The following is a 23,156-nucleotide window of genomic DNA, read 5'->3' as shown; positions in this document are numbered from 1 at the left end:
TTATCACCTCCGATAAGGCCGAACTTTTGTTTGACGTCACACCTTGCAGCGACACGCCATCTCTGCGTAATTTGCGAGTTGAAAGTACCCTTGGTAGGTTGGCTTCACCGCATGAATGGCCGAAAACCGGTCGAAAAAGTTTAGCCCCTTATCACCTCCGATAAGGTCAAAGTTTTGTCTGACGTCACACCTTGCAGCGACGCGCCGTTTATGCGCTCCTTCCGAGTTAAAGTACCCCTGGTACGTTGGCTTCACCGCACGAATGGCCAAAATCGGCCGAAAAAGTTAAGGCCCTTATCACCTCCGATAAGGCCAAACTTTTGTTTGACGTCACACCTTGCAGCGATGCGCAATCTCTGCGTACTTTGTGAGTTGAAAGTACCCTTGGTACGTTGGCTTCACCGCATGAATGGCCTAAAACTGGTCAAAAAAGTTTAACCCCTTATCACCTTCGATAAGGGCAAAGTTTCTCTGACGTCACACCTTGCAGCGACGCGTCGATTATGCGCTCCTTCCGAGTTAAAGTACCCCTGGTATGTTGGCTTCACCGCACGAATGGCCAAAAAACGGTCGAAAAAGTTGAGACCCTTATCACCTCCGATAAGGCCGAACTTTTGTCTGACGTCACACCTTGCAGCGACGCGCCATTTCTGCGCACTTTCCGAGTGGAAAGTACCCCTGGTACATTGGCTTCACCGCACGAAAGGACAAAAACCGGTCGAAAAAGTTTAGCCCCTTATCACCCTCGATAAGGCTCAACTTTTGTATGACGTCATACCTTGCAACGATACGCCATGTATGCGCTCTTTCCAAGTTAAAAGTACTCCTGGTACGTTGGCTTCACCGCAGGAAAGCCAAAAACGGTCAAAAAAGTTTAGGCCCTTATCACCTTCGATAAAGGTCAACTTTTGTCTGACGTGACACCTTGCTTTGTCGGCTGTTTTTGGCCTTTCTCTCGTTGAAGAACATGTTCCAAGGGAACTTCAAACTCGAAAAGAGCGCTTAGATGGCGCGTCGCCGCAAGGTGTGACGTGAGACAAAAGCTCGGTCTTATCGGAAGTGATAAGGGCCTCAACTTGACTGTTTTTGGCCCTTCGCATGGTGAAGCCAACGGACCAGGGGTACTTTAACTCTGAAAGAGTGTATAAATCGCGCATCGCTGAGAGGTGTGACGTCAGACCAAAGTTTGTCCTTATCGGAGTTGATAAGGGCTTCAACTTTTGCGACCATTTCTTTTTCTCCCTTCGTGTGGCGAAGCCAACGTACCAGGGGTACATTCACTTGGAAGGATCGCATAGATGGCGCATCGCTACAAGATGTGACGTCACACAAAAGTGGAGCCTTATCGTAGGTAATAAGAGCCTCAACTTTTTCGATTTCTCGTCTGTTTTTCAGCCAATGAACTTGCTAGGAATTTTTGGGAGACTGAATACTATGACACAAGATGGCCCAGACCTACACACCTAAACTAACATTTAACTCGTCAGCGCGTGTCATCTCCTTCCATAGGACGGCGACGCGACGCCAAATCGACACGTCACGGACGCGTTGTGACACGTCGGTGCGTTTAGGGCAAAAGAAAAAGATTTAACTGTTCCTCCAGGGAAAGGCAAGGTAACAACATTAATTGGGCCAGACTGTGCCTTATTGACCTCGATACTTTACAGCAGCGCACAATGATTGATAGAATTTTAATGCAAATATTTATACCTCCATCAGAATATCAGTGAAGGGCCACAGTGCATACGTGTACAATGATATGAAGGGTTAATTATGAATGTCTTTTTTTTTCATTTACTGGAAGGAATAATTATGGTGAATTAATGAGTTCAGGTAGGCTGCGAACTTCTCAGATAAGTTTCGAATGGTTGCTTTAGAACAGTGGAGTGTTGGAGAGGGAGCAGGCTCTAGTAATAGGCAGGCAGTTGCCGGAATTTCCCCTCCTTAGCCGTAGTCATTAACTATGAGACGCCAAACTTACCTTTGTAAAAGTACTTACTACTGTCAATGCAATGCTCTACTGCGAATTCAAATTAGGGAGATTGCATATGAATCTTCGGTTGTAGACTTGCCCACTGAACATCAGTATTTGAAGATGTATAATCCGAATTAGGTAAGAGAAATAGGCACTTGCACACAAGGGAGTGCACTGGACAAACAAAACTGATCTCTTTGTAAAACAAGACTCGCATACTGAGCACAATTTTTGAATGCCAATCATTGCTGGAAAAGACATGTATACAAACAGTCTTGTCTAAGTCCCTTGCCATGAAGTCAAGTCCGCTTGTCAAAACGACCCCAGCCGCACGTAGTGTTGAACATTCATCTTGAGAGACTTCATATTCTGAACTCGTTTGGATTATCATCTCTTGAATGTGAAATTTTATTTTAGCAATGCATCGTTCTAATGTCTAACCAACTAATTCATTAACAAGTCTCTTATAGAGGGCAGCGGTTCGCCACCTCTACTGCTACTGCAACCGCTATTGTGCAGAAAATTTCTCAGCCAGTTAAATAACAGTGAGCACTAATTCATTCATTCATTCATTTATTCATTCATTCACTGTTTATTCAGAGAAAAACAATTATTGTCTAGGTTGAAGGGACTAAAGGCAGATTACCTCTGCCTGACTTAGGTCCCTCCACCCCCACATTTGCTCAGATGAAGAGGAACAAATGATACAAATTTCATTGATAAAGATAGCATAACGCGCAATGTACATTTTATTAGAGCAAATTTCAGTGAACAAAATTTATTTTAAATGGAAATTACACAACCTATCACAACAAGACAAGCAATTTGACAAAGAATGCAGTTGTGTAAACTTCAAGTATGGTGTGAACACAAATATGTTTATGAAGGTACGGCCTGGCAGCAGGACAGGGAGGACGTGCCCACCCAAGAGGCACTGGCTGGACGTAGAAGGCTATGCGGGTTGAGATGTAGCATCCATGAATGAGATTGAAGATTGACGAGCTGTAAGTACACCAACATTTCACGGTTATATGTAGCGCAGATACATCAAAGTGGGCACAACAACACGAGCTCAAGAAATTCGGTGGTCTCAAATATTGCGTCCTCCTTATTTATCCTCGGAATGGACGAGACAATGCGATTTTTCTGCAATCGGTATAACATCGGATGTGATACCCTAAGGTTGTGGGTTTGAACTGAAGGGTATGAAGCTCGTGCAATTTATACCATAAGTACCTAAGAACAGCTAGGGACAACAATGTCCCCAATGCTTTTATTTGGATAATTTTTGGATTCGGTTATGCCGAGCGAAAAGAAAAAGCATTTAAAGAAATTCTCCTTTTATTCATAGCGAACGTCTGACCTGCAGAGTTCATACACTAGGCTAGCAGAGAAAGGCTTATTTTTCAGCAGCAGTCTCGTGCAAAGGTCACGATCTAACCTCTTGTGAAAAGAGTCACACTCGGCACCTTCACTACAGGTAATGCTGGCAACCCTCCTAGGAATGCATGTACAAGGATGTACTTTAGTAAAACTTGTAACATGTACCAATGGGACCTAGAAAAAATGTTGTACGACGGAAATAGCCGGAAAAGGTGAGAAGAGCGTCAACTACCGGCTAAATTTATTCTTGCCAAACTACCACAATATATGCAGCATGCCACCCATGCGCAAAAAGAAAAACGCCTCTACCTCACATAGCACAATCGAACATACGCACTGCACGGGCTATTTCAGAAACCTATAAAACTATCGAGCGAAAGAGCATGATCTCTCGATCAAGAATAACCTTTAGCCACACTTGCCTATGCACTGCAGCGCTTGTGGCAAATTTGCTAATATCACCCTTCTAGGTTGAAGCAAGGAGGTGATTGAGCGAGAGATGCTAGAAGCATGTCTCATCAGGAAGAAAAAGATATTTGTATTAGCGATACGTTGGTGGTACTCAGGTCAGCTGAATTCGATATTTTTATAGGTTTCTGAAATATTACGCGCAGTGTGAGAGTGTCCGATTGTGCATTGTGACGTAGTGGTGTGTTTTGCGTATGTGGCATGGTGCATATATTTCAGTATCGACAATACATGTGCCAGATACTATTTTAGATACTCTTTGCGTATCTTGTATCTGTGTCAGAATACGTCTCTCAAGACGAATATCTGTATTTCCGTTAAATTCGATAACGTATCATGTATTTTAGAATACACGATACTGCAGTTGCTATGCTACACTGAGCAAAAAAAGGGAAAGGAAAAAGAACACTGAGCGAATTATTATTCACCGATTGAACTCCAATCCTAAAGCTAGTACTAGTGTCACTAAGCCACCTTAATAAAAATAAGAGTAGTGACGTCATTTGATATTAAGGACAGACTCCACCAGTCACCACAACCTCCACCAGTCAGGACAGGCGATCAGCATAGCGGCCCTATCGGGAAGCTGGGCAACACGACAGAGTTCGCGCATTTTCAATAGAAACTTTTTTTTCTTGTACGTGCCCATGTGCCTTTCGTTTTTTAGATGAATTCCCTTTTGAGTTTTGTCAGAGCCATGACACTTACCCATAGCCACTTGCAACCGCCTCGCACCACAATGCGTGGGGTAATGGCCGCACAAATTCTAATGCCGCTCTCCAGATGCACAATACAGTGACACTCTTAGTAGCTATGTCTTAATTGCCGTAGCTATTAGGAGTGTCACCTGCATTGTGTACTGATTCACCAAAAATGCTTGAAACAGAACGGCTTTTCTATTTTAGTTATATGTGTTTGCTTTTTTTAGTTGTCCCTATTTTTTAGCTATTACTAATTACAAGGGAATCGTAGCTATAGGCGGCAATAGCGTGAATAGCAGCGTTGTCTTGCGACAATTTTTGAAACTACGCTGCCACACTCTTCTTTGTTTTTGTGTCTTCAATATGGTGTCATCGGTTCTAGGTCACAAAAAACTGATGACCGCTGGACGCAAGCCACCCGGAATACTTCATAAACTTCGAGATTGTTCCAGATTGTCCAGCTAAAATTACGCGCAAATCCCGCTACGGCGGCCGCATGTCGATGGAGTTTAAGTGATAGAGAAGCATTCACTGCATGCTAATGAACACCACATGGTCGAAATTGTCCGTAGCTCTCCTCTTCAGCGGTCTACGTAATCATATCGTAGTTTTATGACGTAAAACAGAATAATTATTCAGATTAAGCGCCGTATGCGTACTCATGTTAATTCGCGACCTTATACATGCTGCACCAGCGATAACGCTGGAATATGCAATCACTGCTGTATAAATACTAGGCACGTTCTGCCCTTGATAAGATTACCGAAGGCCGACGACACTGTTGGCAACTGTAAGAATACAGCGCGCTTTGCTTGTGCTTTGAATTACTTTTAGGGCCAAAAATTTGCTGATTAGTTTTATGTCTACCAGTGATGACCGCTTCCTTCATAGTCACCTCCACGTAACAATACAACAGTTTTGAGGCGTTTCTGAGGTGCATATGACCTATCGCTGAAGAAAATTGATTGCACGTTTGTGAATATTTAGATAACGACAGCTTTATGCCGGCCGATAAGAATAAGAAAGGTTAGAACAGCTCTATGCAGTCCATGTAGACCTGCCTATATGCACAATGTTCCATAAGAATGTCACGATTGGCGTTGTTGCTGCAGTGGTGATTCAGAATTGCAAAACAATGTTTTGTAGAGAAGCTGAAACTGCACACCATTATTTGCGCCATCGTGTGAAGGCTTCGTATTAAAACTCGTGGGATTACATCGCAATTCACTAGCTGGTCGCCAAGCTCAGCAGCGACTCGCATCAATTGCAGAAACGACAAGCAAGGATCGCAGTCAGCGAAGTGTCTACTGAGCTGTCATCTTAAAAAGCTAAATGAAATCCTAATTTCAATGCGTTTTTCAGACGTAAACTAAATTATTTTGGAACAAAGGGGGGGGGGGGGATGAACAACAAGAGAGAAGGCAGGGTGGTTAGCCGGGCACATGCCCGGTTTGCTACTCTACGTTGGGGGAATGGGAAGGAGGCATAAAGATGAGAGAGAGGGGAAGAGAAGAGAAAGAGAGAGAAAAAAGAGGATTGTCAGCCAATCGGCTGGTGCGTATGCTGCGGTGGCACTACACAAAAGTTTAAGGTTGTCCCGTAGGCCTGTAGTCCTCAAAAAGCACAAGACAGCTTTGACTACTTTCTGAGCCGACGAAAAGCGAGGACGGTGTTCCGGTAGCATCTGCATAGAGAGTGGCCGACCGTCCAATTGTTGCAATGCGTCCGAAAGCTTCTGTCTTTCGGAGGCAAATCGAGGGCAATGGCATATCAGATGGTCCATGCCTTCTTTGGCGCAGCAGACGTCGCATTCCGCATTGTCGGTCAATTCGATGAGGTTTCTATACGCTTTTGTGAAGGCAACCCCTAACCAAAGACGACAAAGAAGCGAAGCTTCACGTCGACGAAGTCCGGATGGACGTCGAAGTTTCAGTGGAGGGTTTATTTGGTAGAGTCTCGTATGTCTTATGCTTGGGGTGTTCCACTCCTGCAGACACAGACTACGTGCCAGGTGACGAAGTTGCTTTGCAGCGTCAGTCCTTGACAAAGGAATCGGAAGGGTATGCTCTTCTTGGTGCGATGTGCGAGCCGCGTTGTCTGCAGAATCATTGCCACTGATCCCACAATGGCCAGGAAGCCACTGAAACTTGACCTCGTGGCCTGTTTCTGTGACGTGGTGAAGAAGCTTGACAATTTCGTAAGTTAACTGTTCATGGCAACCTCGTCGAAGGACTGACTACATGCTCTGTAGGGCCGGTTTCGAGTCGGAAAACACAGCCCATTTATTCGGTCTCTGAGATTTGAAGTACAACGCAAAGCCGCAAGTTCTGCCGCCGTAGACGTAGTGGCGTGTGACTGCTTGATTCGCAGAGTGATTCCTCTAGCTGGAATCACCACCGCACCACCAGAACCAGACGCTGTGGTTGAGCCATCGGTGTATATGTGAACGTGGTTATTGTACATTTCGTGCAGAAGGTTCAAGCTCAATTGTTTTAGGGCTGATGAAGGCAAAATTGATTTTTTCTGTATTCCTCCAATTGAAACACGTATTGCGGAAGTGTCAGGCACTACGGAGGATACACTAGTTTCTCAGCAGGCGTAAAACCTGACGTAAACGATGCACTATGTGCACAGACAATTGCACTAAATTTTGTGTGGGGCCTCTCAGTAGCGAGGGTTGCCAAGTGGTGGGAAGGATTCCTAGCATGTTGCCTGAGGTACGTACGCATCGTTTCAATGGTGATGTGCGTTATGATCGAGTAGTTCTCTGCAATGGCAATTGTTTCAGCTGTCGATGCGCAGCGGGGTAAACCAAGACATATCCTAAGCTCCTGAGCTTGAATATTTTGGATTGTGCGCAGGTTCGTTTTGCACGTGTTAGATATAACAGGTAGGCTATACCACAGGAATCCAATAAATAATACCTTGTACAGCTGTAACATAGACTCGACCGACATTCCCCTACTTTTCCCGGCAAGAAACCTGAATAGGTGACAAATGGCGGTCAGCCCTTTTTTTTTTTCAGGTAGTTTACGTGGGGTGTCCAAGACAGGTTTCGGTCGATTACGACTCCCAAGAACCTGTGACTCCGGCTGCATGACACCAACTGCCCTTTAATTGATATGCCGTGAGTGGACATTGGTTTTCTGGTGAAATCCACGACCTGATGTCCACACACAGATGTCATCAACATAAATGCAAAGTCGTACACTGCTTGGTTGCTTGCCAACTAGTCCAATGAGTGTTAGGTTGAACAGCGTCGGGCTTAGCACTCCACCTTGCGGGACTCCTCGGCTGCAGTAATACTCGGTTGTCGGGTCACTCTCTGTCTGCTCGTGAAATGATCTATTCTGTAGGTAGCTTTGAACCCACGCATATATCCTGCCACCGAGTCCCACTCCTTATAGTGCGCTGAGAATAGCTTCGTGGGTGACATTGTCGTATGCCCCTTTACCGTCAAGAAACAGAGCAGCAGATAACCGTTTGCAGGCCTTCTGGCGTTCTACATATGTCCCCAAGTCAACTACATTGTCAATTGGTAAGCGGCCTCGTCTGAACTCGGACATAGCATCTGGATATAATTCGTAAAACTCTGAGTACCATTCCAGACGCGTTGAAATCATCCTTTCTATAACTTTTCCCACACAGCTCGCGAGGGCAATCGGGCGGTAAGAGGAAATGTCCAAAAGTGACTTACCGGCTTTGAGAAGTGGAATCAGGCGACTTGACTTTCATTCCTGTGGAACCATGTCAGTTTGCCAGGAGTCGTTGTACAGAAGCAAGAGTGCCTTCCGAGCTTGATCTCCTAGGTGACACAGAGCGCGGTAACTGATGGCATCAGGTCCTGGCGCTGAAGAACGTCTACACAAAGCAAACGCAGCCTTTAGTTCGTTCATTGAAAACGAAATCTCCATTCGGGGATCACGTGAGGATACAGAAAAGTCTGGCGTCTTCGTCCCAGTTGAATTTGCTCCGCAGGTTTTTCTTCAACATAAAAAATCTGCGACATCAATTTCTTCGCAGCGTAAGTTAAGTGCCAGAGATTGTAATGGGTAACGCTGAGTAATGGTTGTACGAAGACCCCGGACAGTTCTCCAGATTAGTGACAGAGGCTTTCTAGAATCCAAAGACTCGCAAAAAATACCCATCGTTGCTTGTCCAACTTGTCTATGTGACGCTGTAGTTTCTTTTGTGTGCGTCTGGCCACTCTCAGATCTCAAGTGACTTAGTGCGTCTATAACGTCGTTCTGCACGACGACGAATCCTCGGAGTTTCTCGAGATCAATGTCCATATCAGTGCGAGATGAGCTCACCGGAAGCGAACGCGTGGTTGACTGTAGGGCACTCTTTATTGCGTCCTCTAGGTTGAAGGGTGAGGTGCCAACATAGTCTTCCATGATTAACTTGTATTTTTGCCAATCTGTGCACTGGACGGCTCTGGAGGACTTGAGACTTGGAAAGCCGTTAATCTTCAGGTATGTTGGGATGTGGTCGCTACCCCTTGTTTCCAAGTCCGAAAGCCAGTGCACTCTGCTGGCGAACGAGCGTCAGATGAAAGTGAGGTCCAAACAACTGCTGTAGGCCGATCCGCGCAGATAAGTAGGGCTGCCGTCATTCACGAGAATAAGTTCACATTAAGAAGCGAAAGACACTAACTGTCTACCTCTAGTGTTGACCCTGTATCTTCCCCACAAGTAGTGGTGGGCATTGAAGACGCCAGTTATCACCCATGGCTGGAGAGTTGAATTCATAATTCCGCGCAAGCGCTCACGGTCTAGGCGACTTGATGGAGGTAAGTAGGCTCCGATGATGGTGAATGTGGTCTTCTTGTTTTTTTTTTTACTTTTAGGCAAACGTACTGGTTTTCTTTGTCAGGGGGTCCAGGTGATGAACATAAGTTAAATCACGCCGTATGAACACAACAACTATGCTGTGCTCTCCGTGAGTAGAAGACATGAAGCACTTATATCCAGCCAGTGTCATGTGAGCTGAGAAGTTCGGTTCACAAATCACAATTATGGAGAACTGGTTCGTGAATACATATTGCCGGAACTCGGACATACGCGCCCTAAGTCCTCTGGCATTCCACTGAACGACAGATGCGTTCTTGACATCCTCTCGAAAAGATAACATGTTGCGGGCCATCGTTTTACCTTAGTGCTGCAAGCACCGGACACAAAGTGTCCAGCACCTGGAGTGCACTCTGACGGGGTGTTCATGTTGCTTAGGAGCATGCGCATTGTGCTCATAAGGGTCTGCAACATGTCAATGACCTGGCGATCCTCAGTTGTCTTTTCATCAGTGGTTGGTGATGGCATCGAGGTTGGCGGGATTCGATGCACCTCTGGAACAGGCTGTGTTCGTGGAAGTGATGGCCGCTCTTCACGAGGTGGGAGTCGTGACCCTGATTCTGTTTTCGGTGCATCTGTTTTCGAACAAAGCTTCTGAATACAACAAAGAAACAAAGCTTCTGAAATTGGAACAAAGCTTTTGAAATGGGCTACATTTCAGAAGCCTTCAACCCATAGCTTTTTTGCCAACGCATTCGCTACTATACTGTTGGGGTCTACAACAAATTTGCGAATGGATGAAAGTATCTTAAGGATGAAGAAGACGCATCATTGGCAAGCAGCATTGCGAACGCTTGGGTACTGAGCTCTATTGCCTCGTCTCACTCACGCCCCGCCGCGGTGGTCTAGTGGCAAATGTACTCAGCTACTGACCCGCTGGTCGCGGGTTTGAATCCCGGCAGCGGCGGCTGCATTTCCGATGGAGGCGGAAACGTTGTAGGCCCGTTGCTCAGATTTGCAGATTTGGGTGCACGTTAAAGAACCCCAGGTGGTCTAAATTTCCGGAGCCCTCCACTACGGCGTATCTCAATCATATGGTGGTTTTGGGACGTTAAACCCTACATATCAATCAATCATCTCACTCGCCTCTCGCTGATTGTTGCCGGCATCTGCTTGAACGCTACTCTACTCCGGTAGCGTTTTGTTCGTGGAATGCCGTCGCAGCACACGTCAATAAACCCCATTTCAATTGGTGGAGGCGCGGTGTGATACAATTGGCAAGCATCGTATCGGATACAATTTTTACGCCAGCATCTTGTATCTGTATCACCAATACTTTTTGTCTGGGCATCTTGTATCTTATCGCGATACAACTTGAAGGTATCTTTCCCAGCCCTGGTAGTGACTTGGCAACAAATTGAGTTGTGAGTGGACGCTCTTTCCTTTCGCCTTTTTTTTTCGGGTGGCTTGATTGTTTTTTTTTTTTAATGTACAGAGATACGAAATAAACTTCACAGAAATTCACCCATCATCACAGTAAAATCCACATTAAGTGGTGGGAATGCAGTCGAAACTGACCTTCCAGGCTTCTCTTGGCTTTTATAAACAGGAACAAGTTTTGCTTGGTTCAACCAAGACTGCGTCAAGGTTGTATTGGCTATGATTATATCAAGAAAAGATTGTAAGCTCAAGAGGAGCGTGATAGGGCAGTTCTTATGGTTTTCTAACGATTTATGAGCTGTTGGTTGCCGATAATCATGGCACGCGTATTCAAGGAGCCATTGCAACGTGTATATTTTGTTAGCAGTGGTGTATCTGTGTGCGAGAACACCTGCAATTTCAATATATACATATCAAATAAGCGCATTCTTTTATCAGATTTGTTTTCTAATGAACAAAGAGCGTAGATGTGCGACAAAGTGATTGCGGCTGTACAAACACATGTACATTTTACTGCCGACACACACGCTTGCCAGACAGCTTCAGCACAGCTTCGGCACCGTGATGTTGGACCAATTCATCCACACCGCAATTCCTGGACAATGTGCTTGCACACATTACTAAGCTTCCACTGATCTCTAGCATTACCTGGCAAGACCGAATTCCAGGAGGTTGTAGTCCCCAATGTTGCAGAGTATTCTGTTACACCAAGGCTTGCCAATTCTTTGCCAAATGCAAACAGAACCTGCAAAAGCAGTCACCAGAAAAAAAAAACAGTGCTTACACGCGTCACTGCAGACCGTCAAGCCGAGAGGTCCAATACTCCTATGAAGGATGTTCGATGCCGGCAATTCACGCAGCAAAGGCTGGGCGAGGTAAGCGAAAGAGCATAACTTGTTCTTTGAATGTGCCTGATTCAGATGTTGCGAAGCTAGAAAGAAAAGGGTAGTTGTAAATCAATGCGATCGATAGATGGCACACTTATTTTATCGATGCACTAGGTTTATGATACACTGATATCTAGTTTCAGCACCTAGTTAAGAGCACGACCACTTCACAGGGTGACACGAATCATTAGATTCTGTCACACATTGCAACAGAGGAAGTTTAAGCTATCCCGAGTAGATAAGAGACAAAATATGAGTTAAAGGAAGGTGCGATAGTAGTATTACATTCACTCTAAGATTAAAGCATCGTTGTAAGTTGCCCTTAGTAGTGACATAGATTGCTAAATCTTTCTGCCAAAAGAATTACGCATTCTCTCCTTAAAATGGAAGTCTTGTGCTGTCTTAAATATCTTCTTTTGGTAGAAGAAAAAGAACAGGTTACCAGCCCCGTTTCAAGTGCTGCAGTCGTTTTTTTTTTTCGTTTCAATAATATGAAAGCTAGCACTTTCCGAAAAATTGGGAGATCTTAAAGCTTCGCCTTTAAGCGTCGAACGTGATAGCGCAATCCAGTCCGTAAGTGCGTACTTGAAGCACGTGTTGCATGAAATCTTTTCGAACGTCTATGCACCCACAACGTGCCCTTAAGGAAATGGGCGCAGTGGCGTGTGCTCGTTGTTGGTTACCGGCTTAAAACCACGAAGTTATTATGACAATTACATGTTTCGAGGCCCGATGGCTATGCACACTTTTACCACGCATTACTGCTGCAACATTTCATGTTGTGAAGCATGTCTAAGGAACGCATGTGTTTGCAAAGCATGCATGGAAGTAATTATTCGCTCACGATCAAGGTAATTATTCGCTCACGATCAACGACGCCGACATTTCTGCGAAACGAGATGTTTAACGCTATTGTGTTAATGCACAAGGGCTCGAGATATCCACGTCATGCTGCTGTGAACCTGGCTGCTAAAGACAGCACTGAGTAACTCAAGTGCTCACATTAAAATGAAGCCAACATGGCACAAATTCAAGATTGCCTAGTCCATAATTGTTGCGCTCCACCCTTGTTGCTCAATTAGGTGCATATATGCTCAGGGAGTCATTGTGGATCTTCAAGCAAAGGTTCATCGGAACGAAAAGGCCACTAGAATGAAGATGGACTGCCTGCTGCGGAATGGTCGACCGAGGACATCTTGCATGAAGAACTGGATGACATACGGACCTGAAGGCTCGTTCCTTGCATGTTTTAGGTGCAAAAGTTTGCAGGCTGGAAGCAAAAGTGAGCCACATTCATGGCAGGTTAAAGTGTGCCATTTGAAAGACACAAACTGCTAATGGGACTGGACTGCGAGATACCGCATCATTCCATTAAGAATATAATCACTACTGGTAATGTTTAGGCATCTGCGCTCTTTAGGCACGTGCTTTAATTGGCATATGGGTCTACGAATGTTTGAACGAATATTGTATTAAGGACTTCAAATTGAAATTCGCGTACAAGTGACTTGTAAGTATTCGAAATGAACATATATGACCAACAGCATGATCGAACGCCTTGTAAAGGCCATTTCGCTGCAGTGGAAGGTTGCGATATAGTTAGTACATCTATTTAGGAGAAATAAACGCTGCCGTGAAGCCCCTCTTAAGGTTAAATGAACATATTATCGTCCCATCACTTTATCGTTTAATAGCTTGTCATGCTAGCTTACATGCTATGAGGGTGGCGACTTGGGCTTGTTGGTATGGTTGCATGATGATAGATGGTAGCGCAGACAACGAACACGGACAAGAGAAGGCACATAGACACAACAGCGCTGTGTTGTGTCTATGTGCCTTCTCTTGTCCGTGTTCGTTGTCAGCGCTACCATCTATCATCTTACATGCTATGAGTTAACTTTAAAGCTTGATATGCTATCCGCGTCGTATGAAAGCCAAAAAGCGGCAAGCCTTCGCTATGGTATACTGCTTGCCATAAAGTTATCTCCATTGACAGGCACGCGCGTCCTGTTCGCCAGCTCTGCACATGTATGCATGCCTGTCCATGGTGATTAGTGGACGGCTCCACTGTTCCATCGCAAAGGCTTGCCACTGTACGGGTTTCATTTGACGCGGATAGTATTGTACAGGTTATCATTTGCATTCTACCGAAAGTAAAACGTGCTAGTATTCAAAGTTGGTTCCAGTTTTTTTTTTAAACCTAAAATAAAGACATTTGCACGTGCCTCATTTCAATTAAAGTATTGTGCATGTTGGTTGGGTGACGACAAATGAGTTCATTATTTAGAAGCGAAGCACCTTAGGGTGTAGGTCACTCCCTTCTCCGTAGCAGTACTATGTAGTCGCTTCTAGTTTACGCACTGCTCCATAGATAAATCGCGTCGTCTGTATATGCCCTTTGAAATAATCTTGCTAGATGGCGTTTGTGGTTTTAGCGAAATAGTGCTAATTTTAGGGGCACAGATAGCCTGACGGACGTTTTCGCGCCACTCATCATCAAATCCATGCATGTGCCGTATTTTTTATAATATGCTGTATATACTATTGAAATACGATTCTAAATCATTCTACATTCCTGCTCGCGGCAAACCTAAAAATTTACTGCTCTCGTATGTCTATGTTGTTGGCTCTGAAGCTAGCACTCGCATAGAAATCTCACCAATATGGAACAAAGTGTAGACTGCCAACAGAAGTTTGTCCATTCTGCAGCCCTAGAGTGTCGCATTTAATTATTTTATTAGTAAAGAAAACTGGGTGACGATCGATAAGAATTATGGAACGTGTTTAGAAGACAAGCACTGACTTTACTCCGTTTATTGGAGTCTGGTCTGGCAAACAGAATTAATTTGTCCCAGAAGTAGAGATGATGAACAACCAAAACTTTTTTTATTTAAAGAAGATATTTAGAATTGAAATCAGACATTTTATGAATGAACCCAACAAAAATTTGGTACTACTTGATCGATTTGCAGTTTCTGCAGCATACGGTAGATTTCATTCCATCTGTGCACTTTTTCTCTATTGAATATGTGCGGTTTGACGCTCAAAAAACCACCACATGATTATGAAAAACTCCGTAGTTTAGGGTTTATGCTACATTGACCGCCTGTTGGCTCTTTAACACGCACCCAAATCTGGGCACATGGAGCCACAGCATTTTTGTCATCAAGCCAGGATTCAATCCCGCGACCTGTGCTCTTTTTTTAGTTACTGTTTGTGAATGTTTAATGTTTTGCACACTTGTTTTCTTGCGTTATACTGGATGTGCTGGTAACCATAAATGGAGACGCAAGTCTGCCTTGTCTTCCCTTGCCTCTATTTAACGAGAATTCACTCACGCAATTTACTGCGGATCGCCGGGCAAACATCGACCAAAAAAACGTGCTGGTATCGAGCAGGCAGAACAGCATCAGCTGAGTGACGATATCGCCGGGGGAGCAAGGACTGGACGAAATGCAGCAGGAACCAGCGGAGCCGTCCATTACGTGCATCAGATGCAGAGCTGCAAGGAAAGACCGTCCATTTATTCATCATGGCAAGACGTGGTGCACCCGTTTTGCCAATATGCACAACTTACTCGAGAGGGGTATAGGCAGCACACGCCTCTATGACAGCACCCACACTTGGCGTCTTTAGTGCGCTGTAGAAATAGGAACGACCACAAACCTTCGAGCTGTTGGTAAATTAAGCATTTTCGTTAGTGAATATTTTGCTACATTCAAATGTTTTGGTGAAGGTAGCGCAGTGTTGAACAAGGTGTTTGACAAGGGTGTTTTTTGCGGGAGTTTCAAGATTATTTTACTTTAGAAATGCTTTTTTTTTTCAGAGTTAACTAATTGATATAATTTGAGGGATTCACTGCATTAAGTGCGTAAATAAATCTAGACTTACTGCTTCTACAATGATCGCATTTATATTGCAATTGCTACTAAACAGAGCAATTTATTTTAACGCTTTCACTTGCTTCAATTTTTATGTCCAGAACCTTTGCATCAAAGTGTAATGACTTGAGGCACTATTAGATAGTCAATGACTCTCACAGAAAGAATGTTACAGTGCACTTCTAACGTAAGTATCCCGAGCATATGTGGAAGCTCTTTTGGCAAAGAGAGGCTATAAGCACTGGAAAACATGTTGAGTTACCATGCAAACCTAAAAGTTTGGCAGTAATATGAAATTACGGCAAGTCGCATTATACTGCGAGCAGGCAACAACCCTAGCCTATAATTCGCTCCCCTGGCTATCAAGTTCGTGCAAATAACGAAGCTCACCGCAACGATGACTATTTTAGCGGTCCCCAACGGATCACCGACTGTGCACCTCCTTGACAATTGTTCCCAGTTTTGTAGAGTAGGGTCCAGGTGTCACCGCCTCTTCACAAAGCAGTATAAAGATGTCCAGCTGTTGCCGAGTATAAATATTAAAATTTAAGTTTCTTTTTCTCAACTATGGCAAATTGACATGCATGCTGGACCTTGGGCTATTTTACGGTGTAGAGTTCCTAATAACCACCTTAATTTACAACTACAGAAGTGTCTGCATGTTGGTCCCAGCTGAATGCAGCCACTGTGGCTTTTGTCCAAAGTTTGATCGGTACAGTGTCCTAGCTACAAAGTCACTTGGTGCAAGTGCAATCAAAATCCAGCATGTTTCAGTGCAGCCGCACGTGAACCAAGTCGAAAAGTGTGCGAAGTTGTAAAACTTATTTGTGGTTGTCTAAAAGGGCTCATGATCATGACACTAACCACATATTTTGTGATTTTCATATAAGGTTAGATTCTATTGTGCTTGAAGATTATGAAAATTTTATTGTAAAAGAAAGTTTTAGTGTGAGATAAGGGCCTGGAGCCGCTGTGTATAAACCGCTAAATTCTTGATGAGGCATTGATTAAATGTTGGCGATATTCTGGAAACCAGACGAAAAATGTCCTATTTCCTGGATATATCAAGTACTTTAAGCGGTACCAGATGAAGAATGCACAGCCCCCGGCAACCACCACTTGCTATGTCTTGTGCAACATGCGCTGCACGGAACAGAACGAGCGTCGTATTCAAGCAAAGTTAAGGCAGCTGTAGTGTCATGGCCATCTTAACAAAAGGTTTGCACTGCAAACAGATCGAAAGATTAGTGAACGCTAAATAGGACAGTGGCATCTTACCCAGTCATATCTTTACTTGAGTACGATAGACTCGCACGAGGCTGTATTGAGAGTATGGCAACCAACCTGTTCAGCGCCAAAGTGGAAGTGGTATGGGGGTCCGTATATGGCGGATCTCTTGGCGCAAACGCACACTGCAGTACAACATACCCAAGGTACTGCGATACTTACCCACGGGCATGTGGTATTAGCCTCGAACCCCCATTGGAAAGGGATACTCGTGAATTGTAACTCCGCCCACAAGTCTCTTTACAATGGGGAAGTGCGACAAGCATTTGATATTGAACCGTCTACTGCAACAATAATGCACAACAAGGTGCTATTTTGTGAAGTCTATGGTTGTATCACAATTCTGCTGCACACATGGGCACACCACTGCTCATCGCAATTTCCGCGTAGAGCTAGCTATTGACAGCACACTTTTATGTTTTCTTCAGCATGCCGGCCTCGTATTTGCGAGTGTCCCGTGACCGTGATATGCATTACGATGCAGTTTTTTTTTTTTCTCTTGAGAGGCGGGTGTGCTGTCATTTAGTGAAACTGCAGCACCTTTTTCAGTGCGTTTCCGATAGTGGCCACTACGAATCGGTAGATTTGAGGAGTGGCATGCTTCCGCTTACACCACTAATAATGACACTTCTACTGGCACAAGTTTACGTGAACACTCGCAAGATATTGCCAAGCAGCCAATGAAGGCCGTGTCCTTGCCTAAAGTAGATGTGAACTCTTCTCCTGATTGCACACGAACTTGCTCTGTAGCACTTGACCACTTCCGGCGCTTGTATGGACCCCCATCAGAACGACGTACGTGGCAGCCATCTCGCATTGAACGTACGAGTAAGGCAACCAGACACTGAAAGGCTGATGAAGGTAACTCTTGAAAAAAATCTGAAAAACATGGTCTATGCACACCACGTGCCAGTACCTATTGCAAGGCCCCAATGGTGATCTACTCAAAATCTCTAAGGTCAGGATCATTGAAGACCAGGCTCGAAGGCCCAAACCAGAGTGCAGCTGCGCGACGGTAGATAGGGAGCATGACCGTGGCAGGGAAGGATCTGCAATACCGTAACAGGGACATGAAAGTAAAGTCGAGAGTGAAGAATATAGAAAACACGCCCCTGCTTTCATGGCGGCATGAATGAACGCTATGCACTGGAACTGCCGATATAAGTCTATGAAGGTTAGTCAACGCAACATACTTAAGCTGTTAAGTGTGGACTTTATTCTGAACACTACCTTGCTTCCATAAAAACCACGTCCCGTACCCGGAGTAACTGGCATGAAAATGTGGCTTGGAGCGCTACAGCATAGAAAGGAGGCCCTCCTGTCTACGAAATCGCAAGGATACTTCTAACTGCTAGAATCTGCGTTGTGCTAGCAGATACATGACTAGTGTTTGCTAATGATCCCCTTACACCGCAATGAACCGAGATGGGTCGTGACTCGCCACAGCAGAACTTTATGTGGACACTTGTGAAGAGAGGCACCAAAAAAGTATTACCAGCTGAATAAGTGGCAAAGTAATATCCCCTATGTTGTCCTTTACAGTTCGGCACCAGCTATGCAAACACCCCGTTTGTGGCATGTAAAGGGTGAAACTTGTTTGTGCGTGTTGCACTAATCGTGATGAAGTTAACTTCGCAAGCAGAAAACAGTGTTAGCACAGGAAAAGGTGAATTGCCAGAAATTTTTTAGCGAAGCCTCACTGCTGCACCGGACACAATACAAGCCGATGAAACATTCGACAATAAGACTTGCCACAATATTTAGCATAGTTCCGAGACTTACTGTCTGTCTTGGTAGAAAAAAAAATTGAATGCAAGCTGCAAAAGCCAACTACACAGCACTTGACAACATGAAAGTGGTTGAAAATTGTGAATGATGCTCCCTAATGCAATAATTCAGTGAATCAGTATGGTGCCTTTTGGTTCCGCGAGTCCTTTCAACATGGGTGGCATTTAGCCTTGGCCTCGACAGGGTGAACAGTTTTGACGGCCAGAGTTAAAATACTATAGTGCATTGTAGTCTTGTGCAGCGCTTGCTATTCTCGCCGGTTCACCATCCTTCCCTCATCAGATTTTTTAGTCACTGTGTTCTGTTGCTCTCGATACTATAGGCACGCTAACACTAAGCAGGAACTTCGAGCTGTACTCTATAGCACAAAGGAAGCTTCCCTGGTGAGCGATTGTAGCATTTCTTTGTCGACTAGCTTCTGACCTATAAGAGTCACTAATGCTAAACTCGTGGGGAACTAAGTCGATCTGCCTGCATTTACTGATATCAGAACAAGCTGCGCTAGACAAGACTGACAGAACTACAGACAGTCAGCGCCCAGCCTGTCGATCTATCACTCACTCACCCAATGTCGTCTTTTCTTGTAATGATTGAGTAAACAGCCATCCTAGGTCCGCTCGGTCTTTTGCTTAGAAGTTTCTCAGTGTTTTCAAAAAGCTAAAATTTCTTAATATTCTGGGTGCTTCCACCATAACAAAATTTATGCATTTACCAGAGCTGGCAATGAACCATTGCAGTTGACCCTTAGCTCATAATCAGCGCAACGCAATCTGACATGTCGATAACATAACAATCTGACATGTCGATGGTATCCTTTTCAGAGAACGATTGCGGCAATTCAACCTGCCACAAGCAAGATTTTCTCATTAAATAATTTTTAAAAAATATGATAAAATACTCACTTGAGGAAGTGCCATGACGATGCCCACCAGGCAATCTCCTGGCCCAGGGTGTGCGGGTGTGAAGACAGTGCTCCTGGGGAGAAGCCAATAAACTCATTAGACACTGAATTCAATGAAGTCATTTAATTCATTATGGCTCAATGTGCAAATTCGGACACAAGTTGTGTTTCGCCGGTTCATGAGTTTAGGAGACGAGAGGAAGATAAAATAGAATATGGAAAGCTGAACTAGTTTGTAGGCATTATTGTGAAAATACTAAGCATACAAATACGTACACAAGAAAAGTTGAGAGATTGATGCCGATTTTGATACTACCCAATGAAAAAATTGCTCTCTGCATCACTGACTTATTTGCTGTGTATGACTGCAACCAACCAATTCAATAAGGGCACGACGCTCTTTGATGGCTCTGCAAGCGAACCACATTGTAAGGACAATGTAAAAAAATATCGGTCCTTTACTTTTACAACCAAAAACAAACTGTTTAATTGAAAAAAAAACTGTTTATCGCAATTGTGAATGTATAATAGGGAGATAGACCCACCACCGTTGTTCTGAAGGTCGTATTAACCTGTGTTTAAGCTCATCTATATATCTCTGTATAATGTACTTATCTTCTGTAATTTGTGCACATCATTCATCTAGCTCGCTTGCGTGTGTTTTCCACTTAATTTTTGTGCCTCTCCTGCTTGGTCTTTTTCAAGACCGCAGTATGTTGTAAATAAAATAAATAAAAATAAAATAAATGAATTGCCCATGTATCTCGATTTTATGATTCATGTAAAAAGGAAATATGACTGACTACTGAGCAAATACTAGCTGTCTAAAATAAATAAAAAAATTACTGAGGTCCATGACGTAAAGATCTGGAGGAAGTCGAGTGGACGAAGAAAAGTTGCGGCTGGCAGGTACCCAATCTGCGGCTTTCGAACAATGGCTCCGATGGTGTATTGAGTTACGAGTCATCTCCTTGTCCACTTTACGGGGTAGATATGTGCATTTAAACCTGTTGTAGAGAAGCCTCCGAACATTGAAATGGGTCAAACTCTCAAGTGCTTTCTAGTGGGTTTACCCAAAAAGGACGCCGCTCGCGCTGAGAGTCCGTGCTTGGCCGTTACGGTCGCCATTGTGTGTGCTCGCTGTGTGCCGGCTAATAAACGCCCTAACACTGTGAATGAGTCGGCGCCGCTTCTAGCTGTGACCGCAAATGTGTAAAACGTTGCTGCCCCGTGACTTCACGATACACGCGATCTTTTCACGAGCTGCCAGCTGGCCAATAATCTCTGGTAGACGGCCGTAAGCATGCAGTCTATCAAAAGGAGAACCTATCAGCGAACGAAACAAGGAGTATTTAAGGGCTTGTTCTTTCGTTTTATGCAACACATTCATTAAAACAGACCAATTTGACTCACGTTAGAAGCAACACTTATTAAAAGAGCTGTTCGGAAGAATTGGCATTTCAGAACCGGATGCTGACACATCTGCTAGCTTATACGTCCACATCGATGTAGTAATTAAGAAACTCATTGCAATACAATAAGGAAAATCCTGGCGAACATTGCGTAAGAGTATCCAAAATGCAGCACAAAAAAACAGAAAAGTTAAATTACCGCATTTTCAATACCACAGCGTGTGCCCGCACCTACTGAAATTGCACACTGTGCTGTACAACGCTTTGTGCCGAAACGGCGCAGACAAAGAATAGCAGGACATGTGCCCAGCACTGACTACGAACCTATTTTTTTATTACAAAGACAAAGTCATCACACGCCATCGCTCAATTTGAAAAGCATTGTGCGCGCTCGCGCATATTTAGATAGCAACAAAATATATGCGTCTAACATAGCCGCGGCAATGGTATAACCGCAAAGCCCAAGATGCTCGCTTATCACGTGCAATGCCTTCCGTCAAGCCCGCATCAAGAAGTAGCAGCCCTTCCCGTTTGATGCATGCACTGTTCTACTCACGGAAAACGAGAGTGATATGCTTGCTCGATTAAGCCCGGTAGCACGTCCTTCATAAAGACTCCGTTGGCGATAGCGCGGAAGGTACGCCGGAGTAGCGTGGGGTATGTTAATTAGTACACAATATATTGATTGATTTGATTTGTGGTGTTTAACGTCCCAAAACCATTATATGATTATGAGAGACGCCGTAGTGGAGGGCTCCGGAAATTTAGACCACCTGGGGTTCTTTAACGTGCACCCAAATCTGAGTACACGGGCCTACAACATTTCCGCCTCCATCGGAAATGCAGCCGCCGCAGCCGGGATTTGATCCCACGACCTGCTGGTCAGCAGCCGAGTACCTTAGCCACTAGACCACCGTGGCGGGGCAGTACACAATATATGTCAGCTCTATTAGAACAAAAGCAGAACTTGTTATAGGCTACGCAATAATTAGTACGCAATATACGTCAGCGCTCCAAGAACAAAAGGATAACTTGTTAGGCTATGCAGTCGCGCGTCAAAAAATAAACGTAGTCTCACGAGTAACGCCTGAGCGCGATGCCACGGCCGGTCCATGTGAACGCTCTGGTATAGCAGCAGTCAAATCTTCAAAAAAAAGGGGGAGTGCGGGAGATTAACACGGCAAAAGGAACGCCCAGAATTCCATCTAGAACGGGCAATACAAGCTGTAACCCACCTGCGCTTTACTCGTAGCAAATGCCCGACGAGGCACACCCCGAGACACACCATTTCGCAGCCAACGAAAGCCACAATACCCACCAGACAAAGACTGGCACAAAATAACGGTTCTAGGTGCTCCATGAGCCTTCAGGGTCGGGGCCACCTCCCAGTGGACACAGGAAGATATAGCTAGTTGCCTGCCTAACTAAGCTTAGCCTGAAAGCGCACGCCTGTTTTACGGGGCCCCAAGTGGTGGCATGGTTCAAGGAACCCGCTCGCTAAAGTTCCACGCAATCTTGCTTACACATCGGTTGAACTAGGAAGCTATCGACATGCGATGTTCGGTGAGCATGCTCCTACCTTTGAGCGGCCAGTGAAATTAATACATAGATTAACCTTTGTACCAACGCCAATGACGAATCTCGCAGTTGTCCTCCATAAATTCCTGGCGACGCGGTTCCTCTATACGTGGTTCCTCAAGTCCAGGTAAAGTCCGCACACACACACACACACACACACACACACACACACACACACACACACACACACAAATATAAGTTGAAACGCGGCTCGTAAGTACCGCGGTGAGCACTGTCAGGGTGAACACACGAGCGCGTGGCCAACAGCCCTGTAAGCGCCCCGCGTAACTTCTATTGTTAGAAACGTTGCACATGCGCAGCATGTACACTGTTGTTCTTTATGAAGAGGAATACTCGAACGTGTGGTCTGTGCTCGGTGGCTATACAGCCCCATCAACCAACAACTGAAGAAAGCACATTCGCTTTTCGCGCCAAGCAATATAACGAGTTATGGCCGATACACAAGCACCACTAGATTTTCTTCCCTGATCGCTCGCGCAGCGAGTGATATCAGGTGATTACTGTAGCTTGCGCCGTGGTCACGAACAACGTTTCATATATTGGCAGTGGACTACGCACTGCAGGCATGAGCAGAGAGAGAGAGTGCAATCAACAGCGCTTATCAACCGGCCATAACTCGTTATTATTTTTATCAACAACAGATG

General features: G+C 44.7%; 1 protein-coding gene across 2 annotated transcripts; it reads right to left on the bottom strand.

The window, feature by feature from the left end:
• Positions 1-2,695: 2,695 nt before the first annotated feature.
• LOC142766923 (uncharacterized) lies at positions 2,696-22,629 on the bottom strand. 2 transcript variants are annotated; one of them, XM_075868116.1, is made up of 6 exons: positions 22,537-22,629; positions 19,503-19,575; positions 17,729-17,861; positions 14,983-15,146; positions 11,542-11,688; positions 2,696-2,977 (listed from the first exon to the last, which is right to left on the bottom strand). In XM_075868116.1, the coding sequence occupies exons 3-6, from the start codon at positions 17,779-17,781 to the stop codon at positions 2,928-2,930; spliced, it is 414 nt and encodes a 137-aa protein (XP_075724231.1). In that variant the 5' UTR covers positions 17,782-17,861; positions 19,503-19,575; positions 22,537-22,629; the 3' UTR covers positions 2,696-2,927. The 2 variants fall into 2 exon arrangements, with proteins under 2 accessions (XP_075724231.1, XP_075724230.1); XM_075868115.1 differs by lacking the exon at positions 11,542-11,688 and adding an exon at positions 11,406-11,502.
• Between the last annotated feature and the right edge of the window lie 527 nt (positions 22,630-23,156).

The sequence above is a fragment of the Rhipicephalus microplus genome, chromosome 7 (assembly GCF_043290135.1).
Source record: "Rhipicephalus microplus isolate Deutch F79 chromosome 7, USDA_Rmic, whole genome shotgun sequence".
NCBI lineage: Eukaryota > Metazoa > Arthropoda > Arachnida > Ixodida > Ixodidae > Rhipicephalus > Rhipicephalus microplus.
This window is presented reverse-complemented; position numbering and strand designations above follow the sequence as displayed.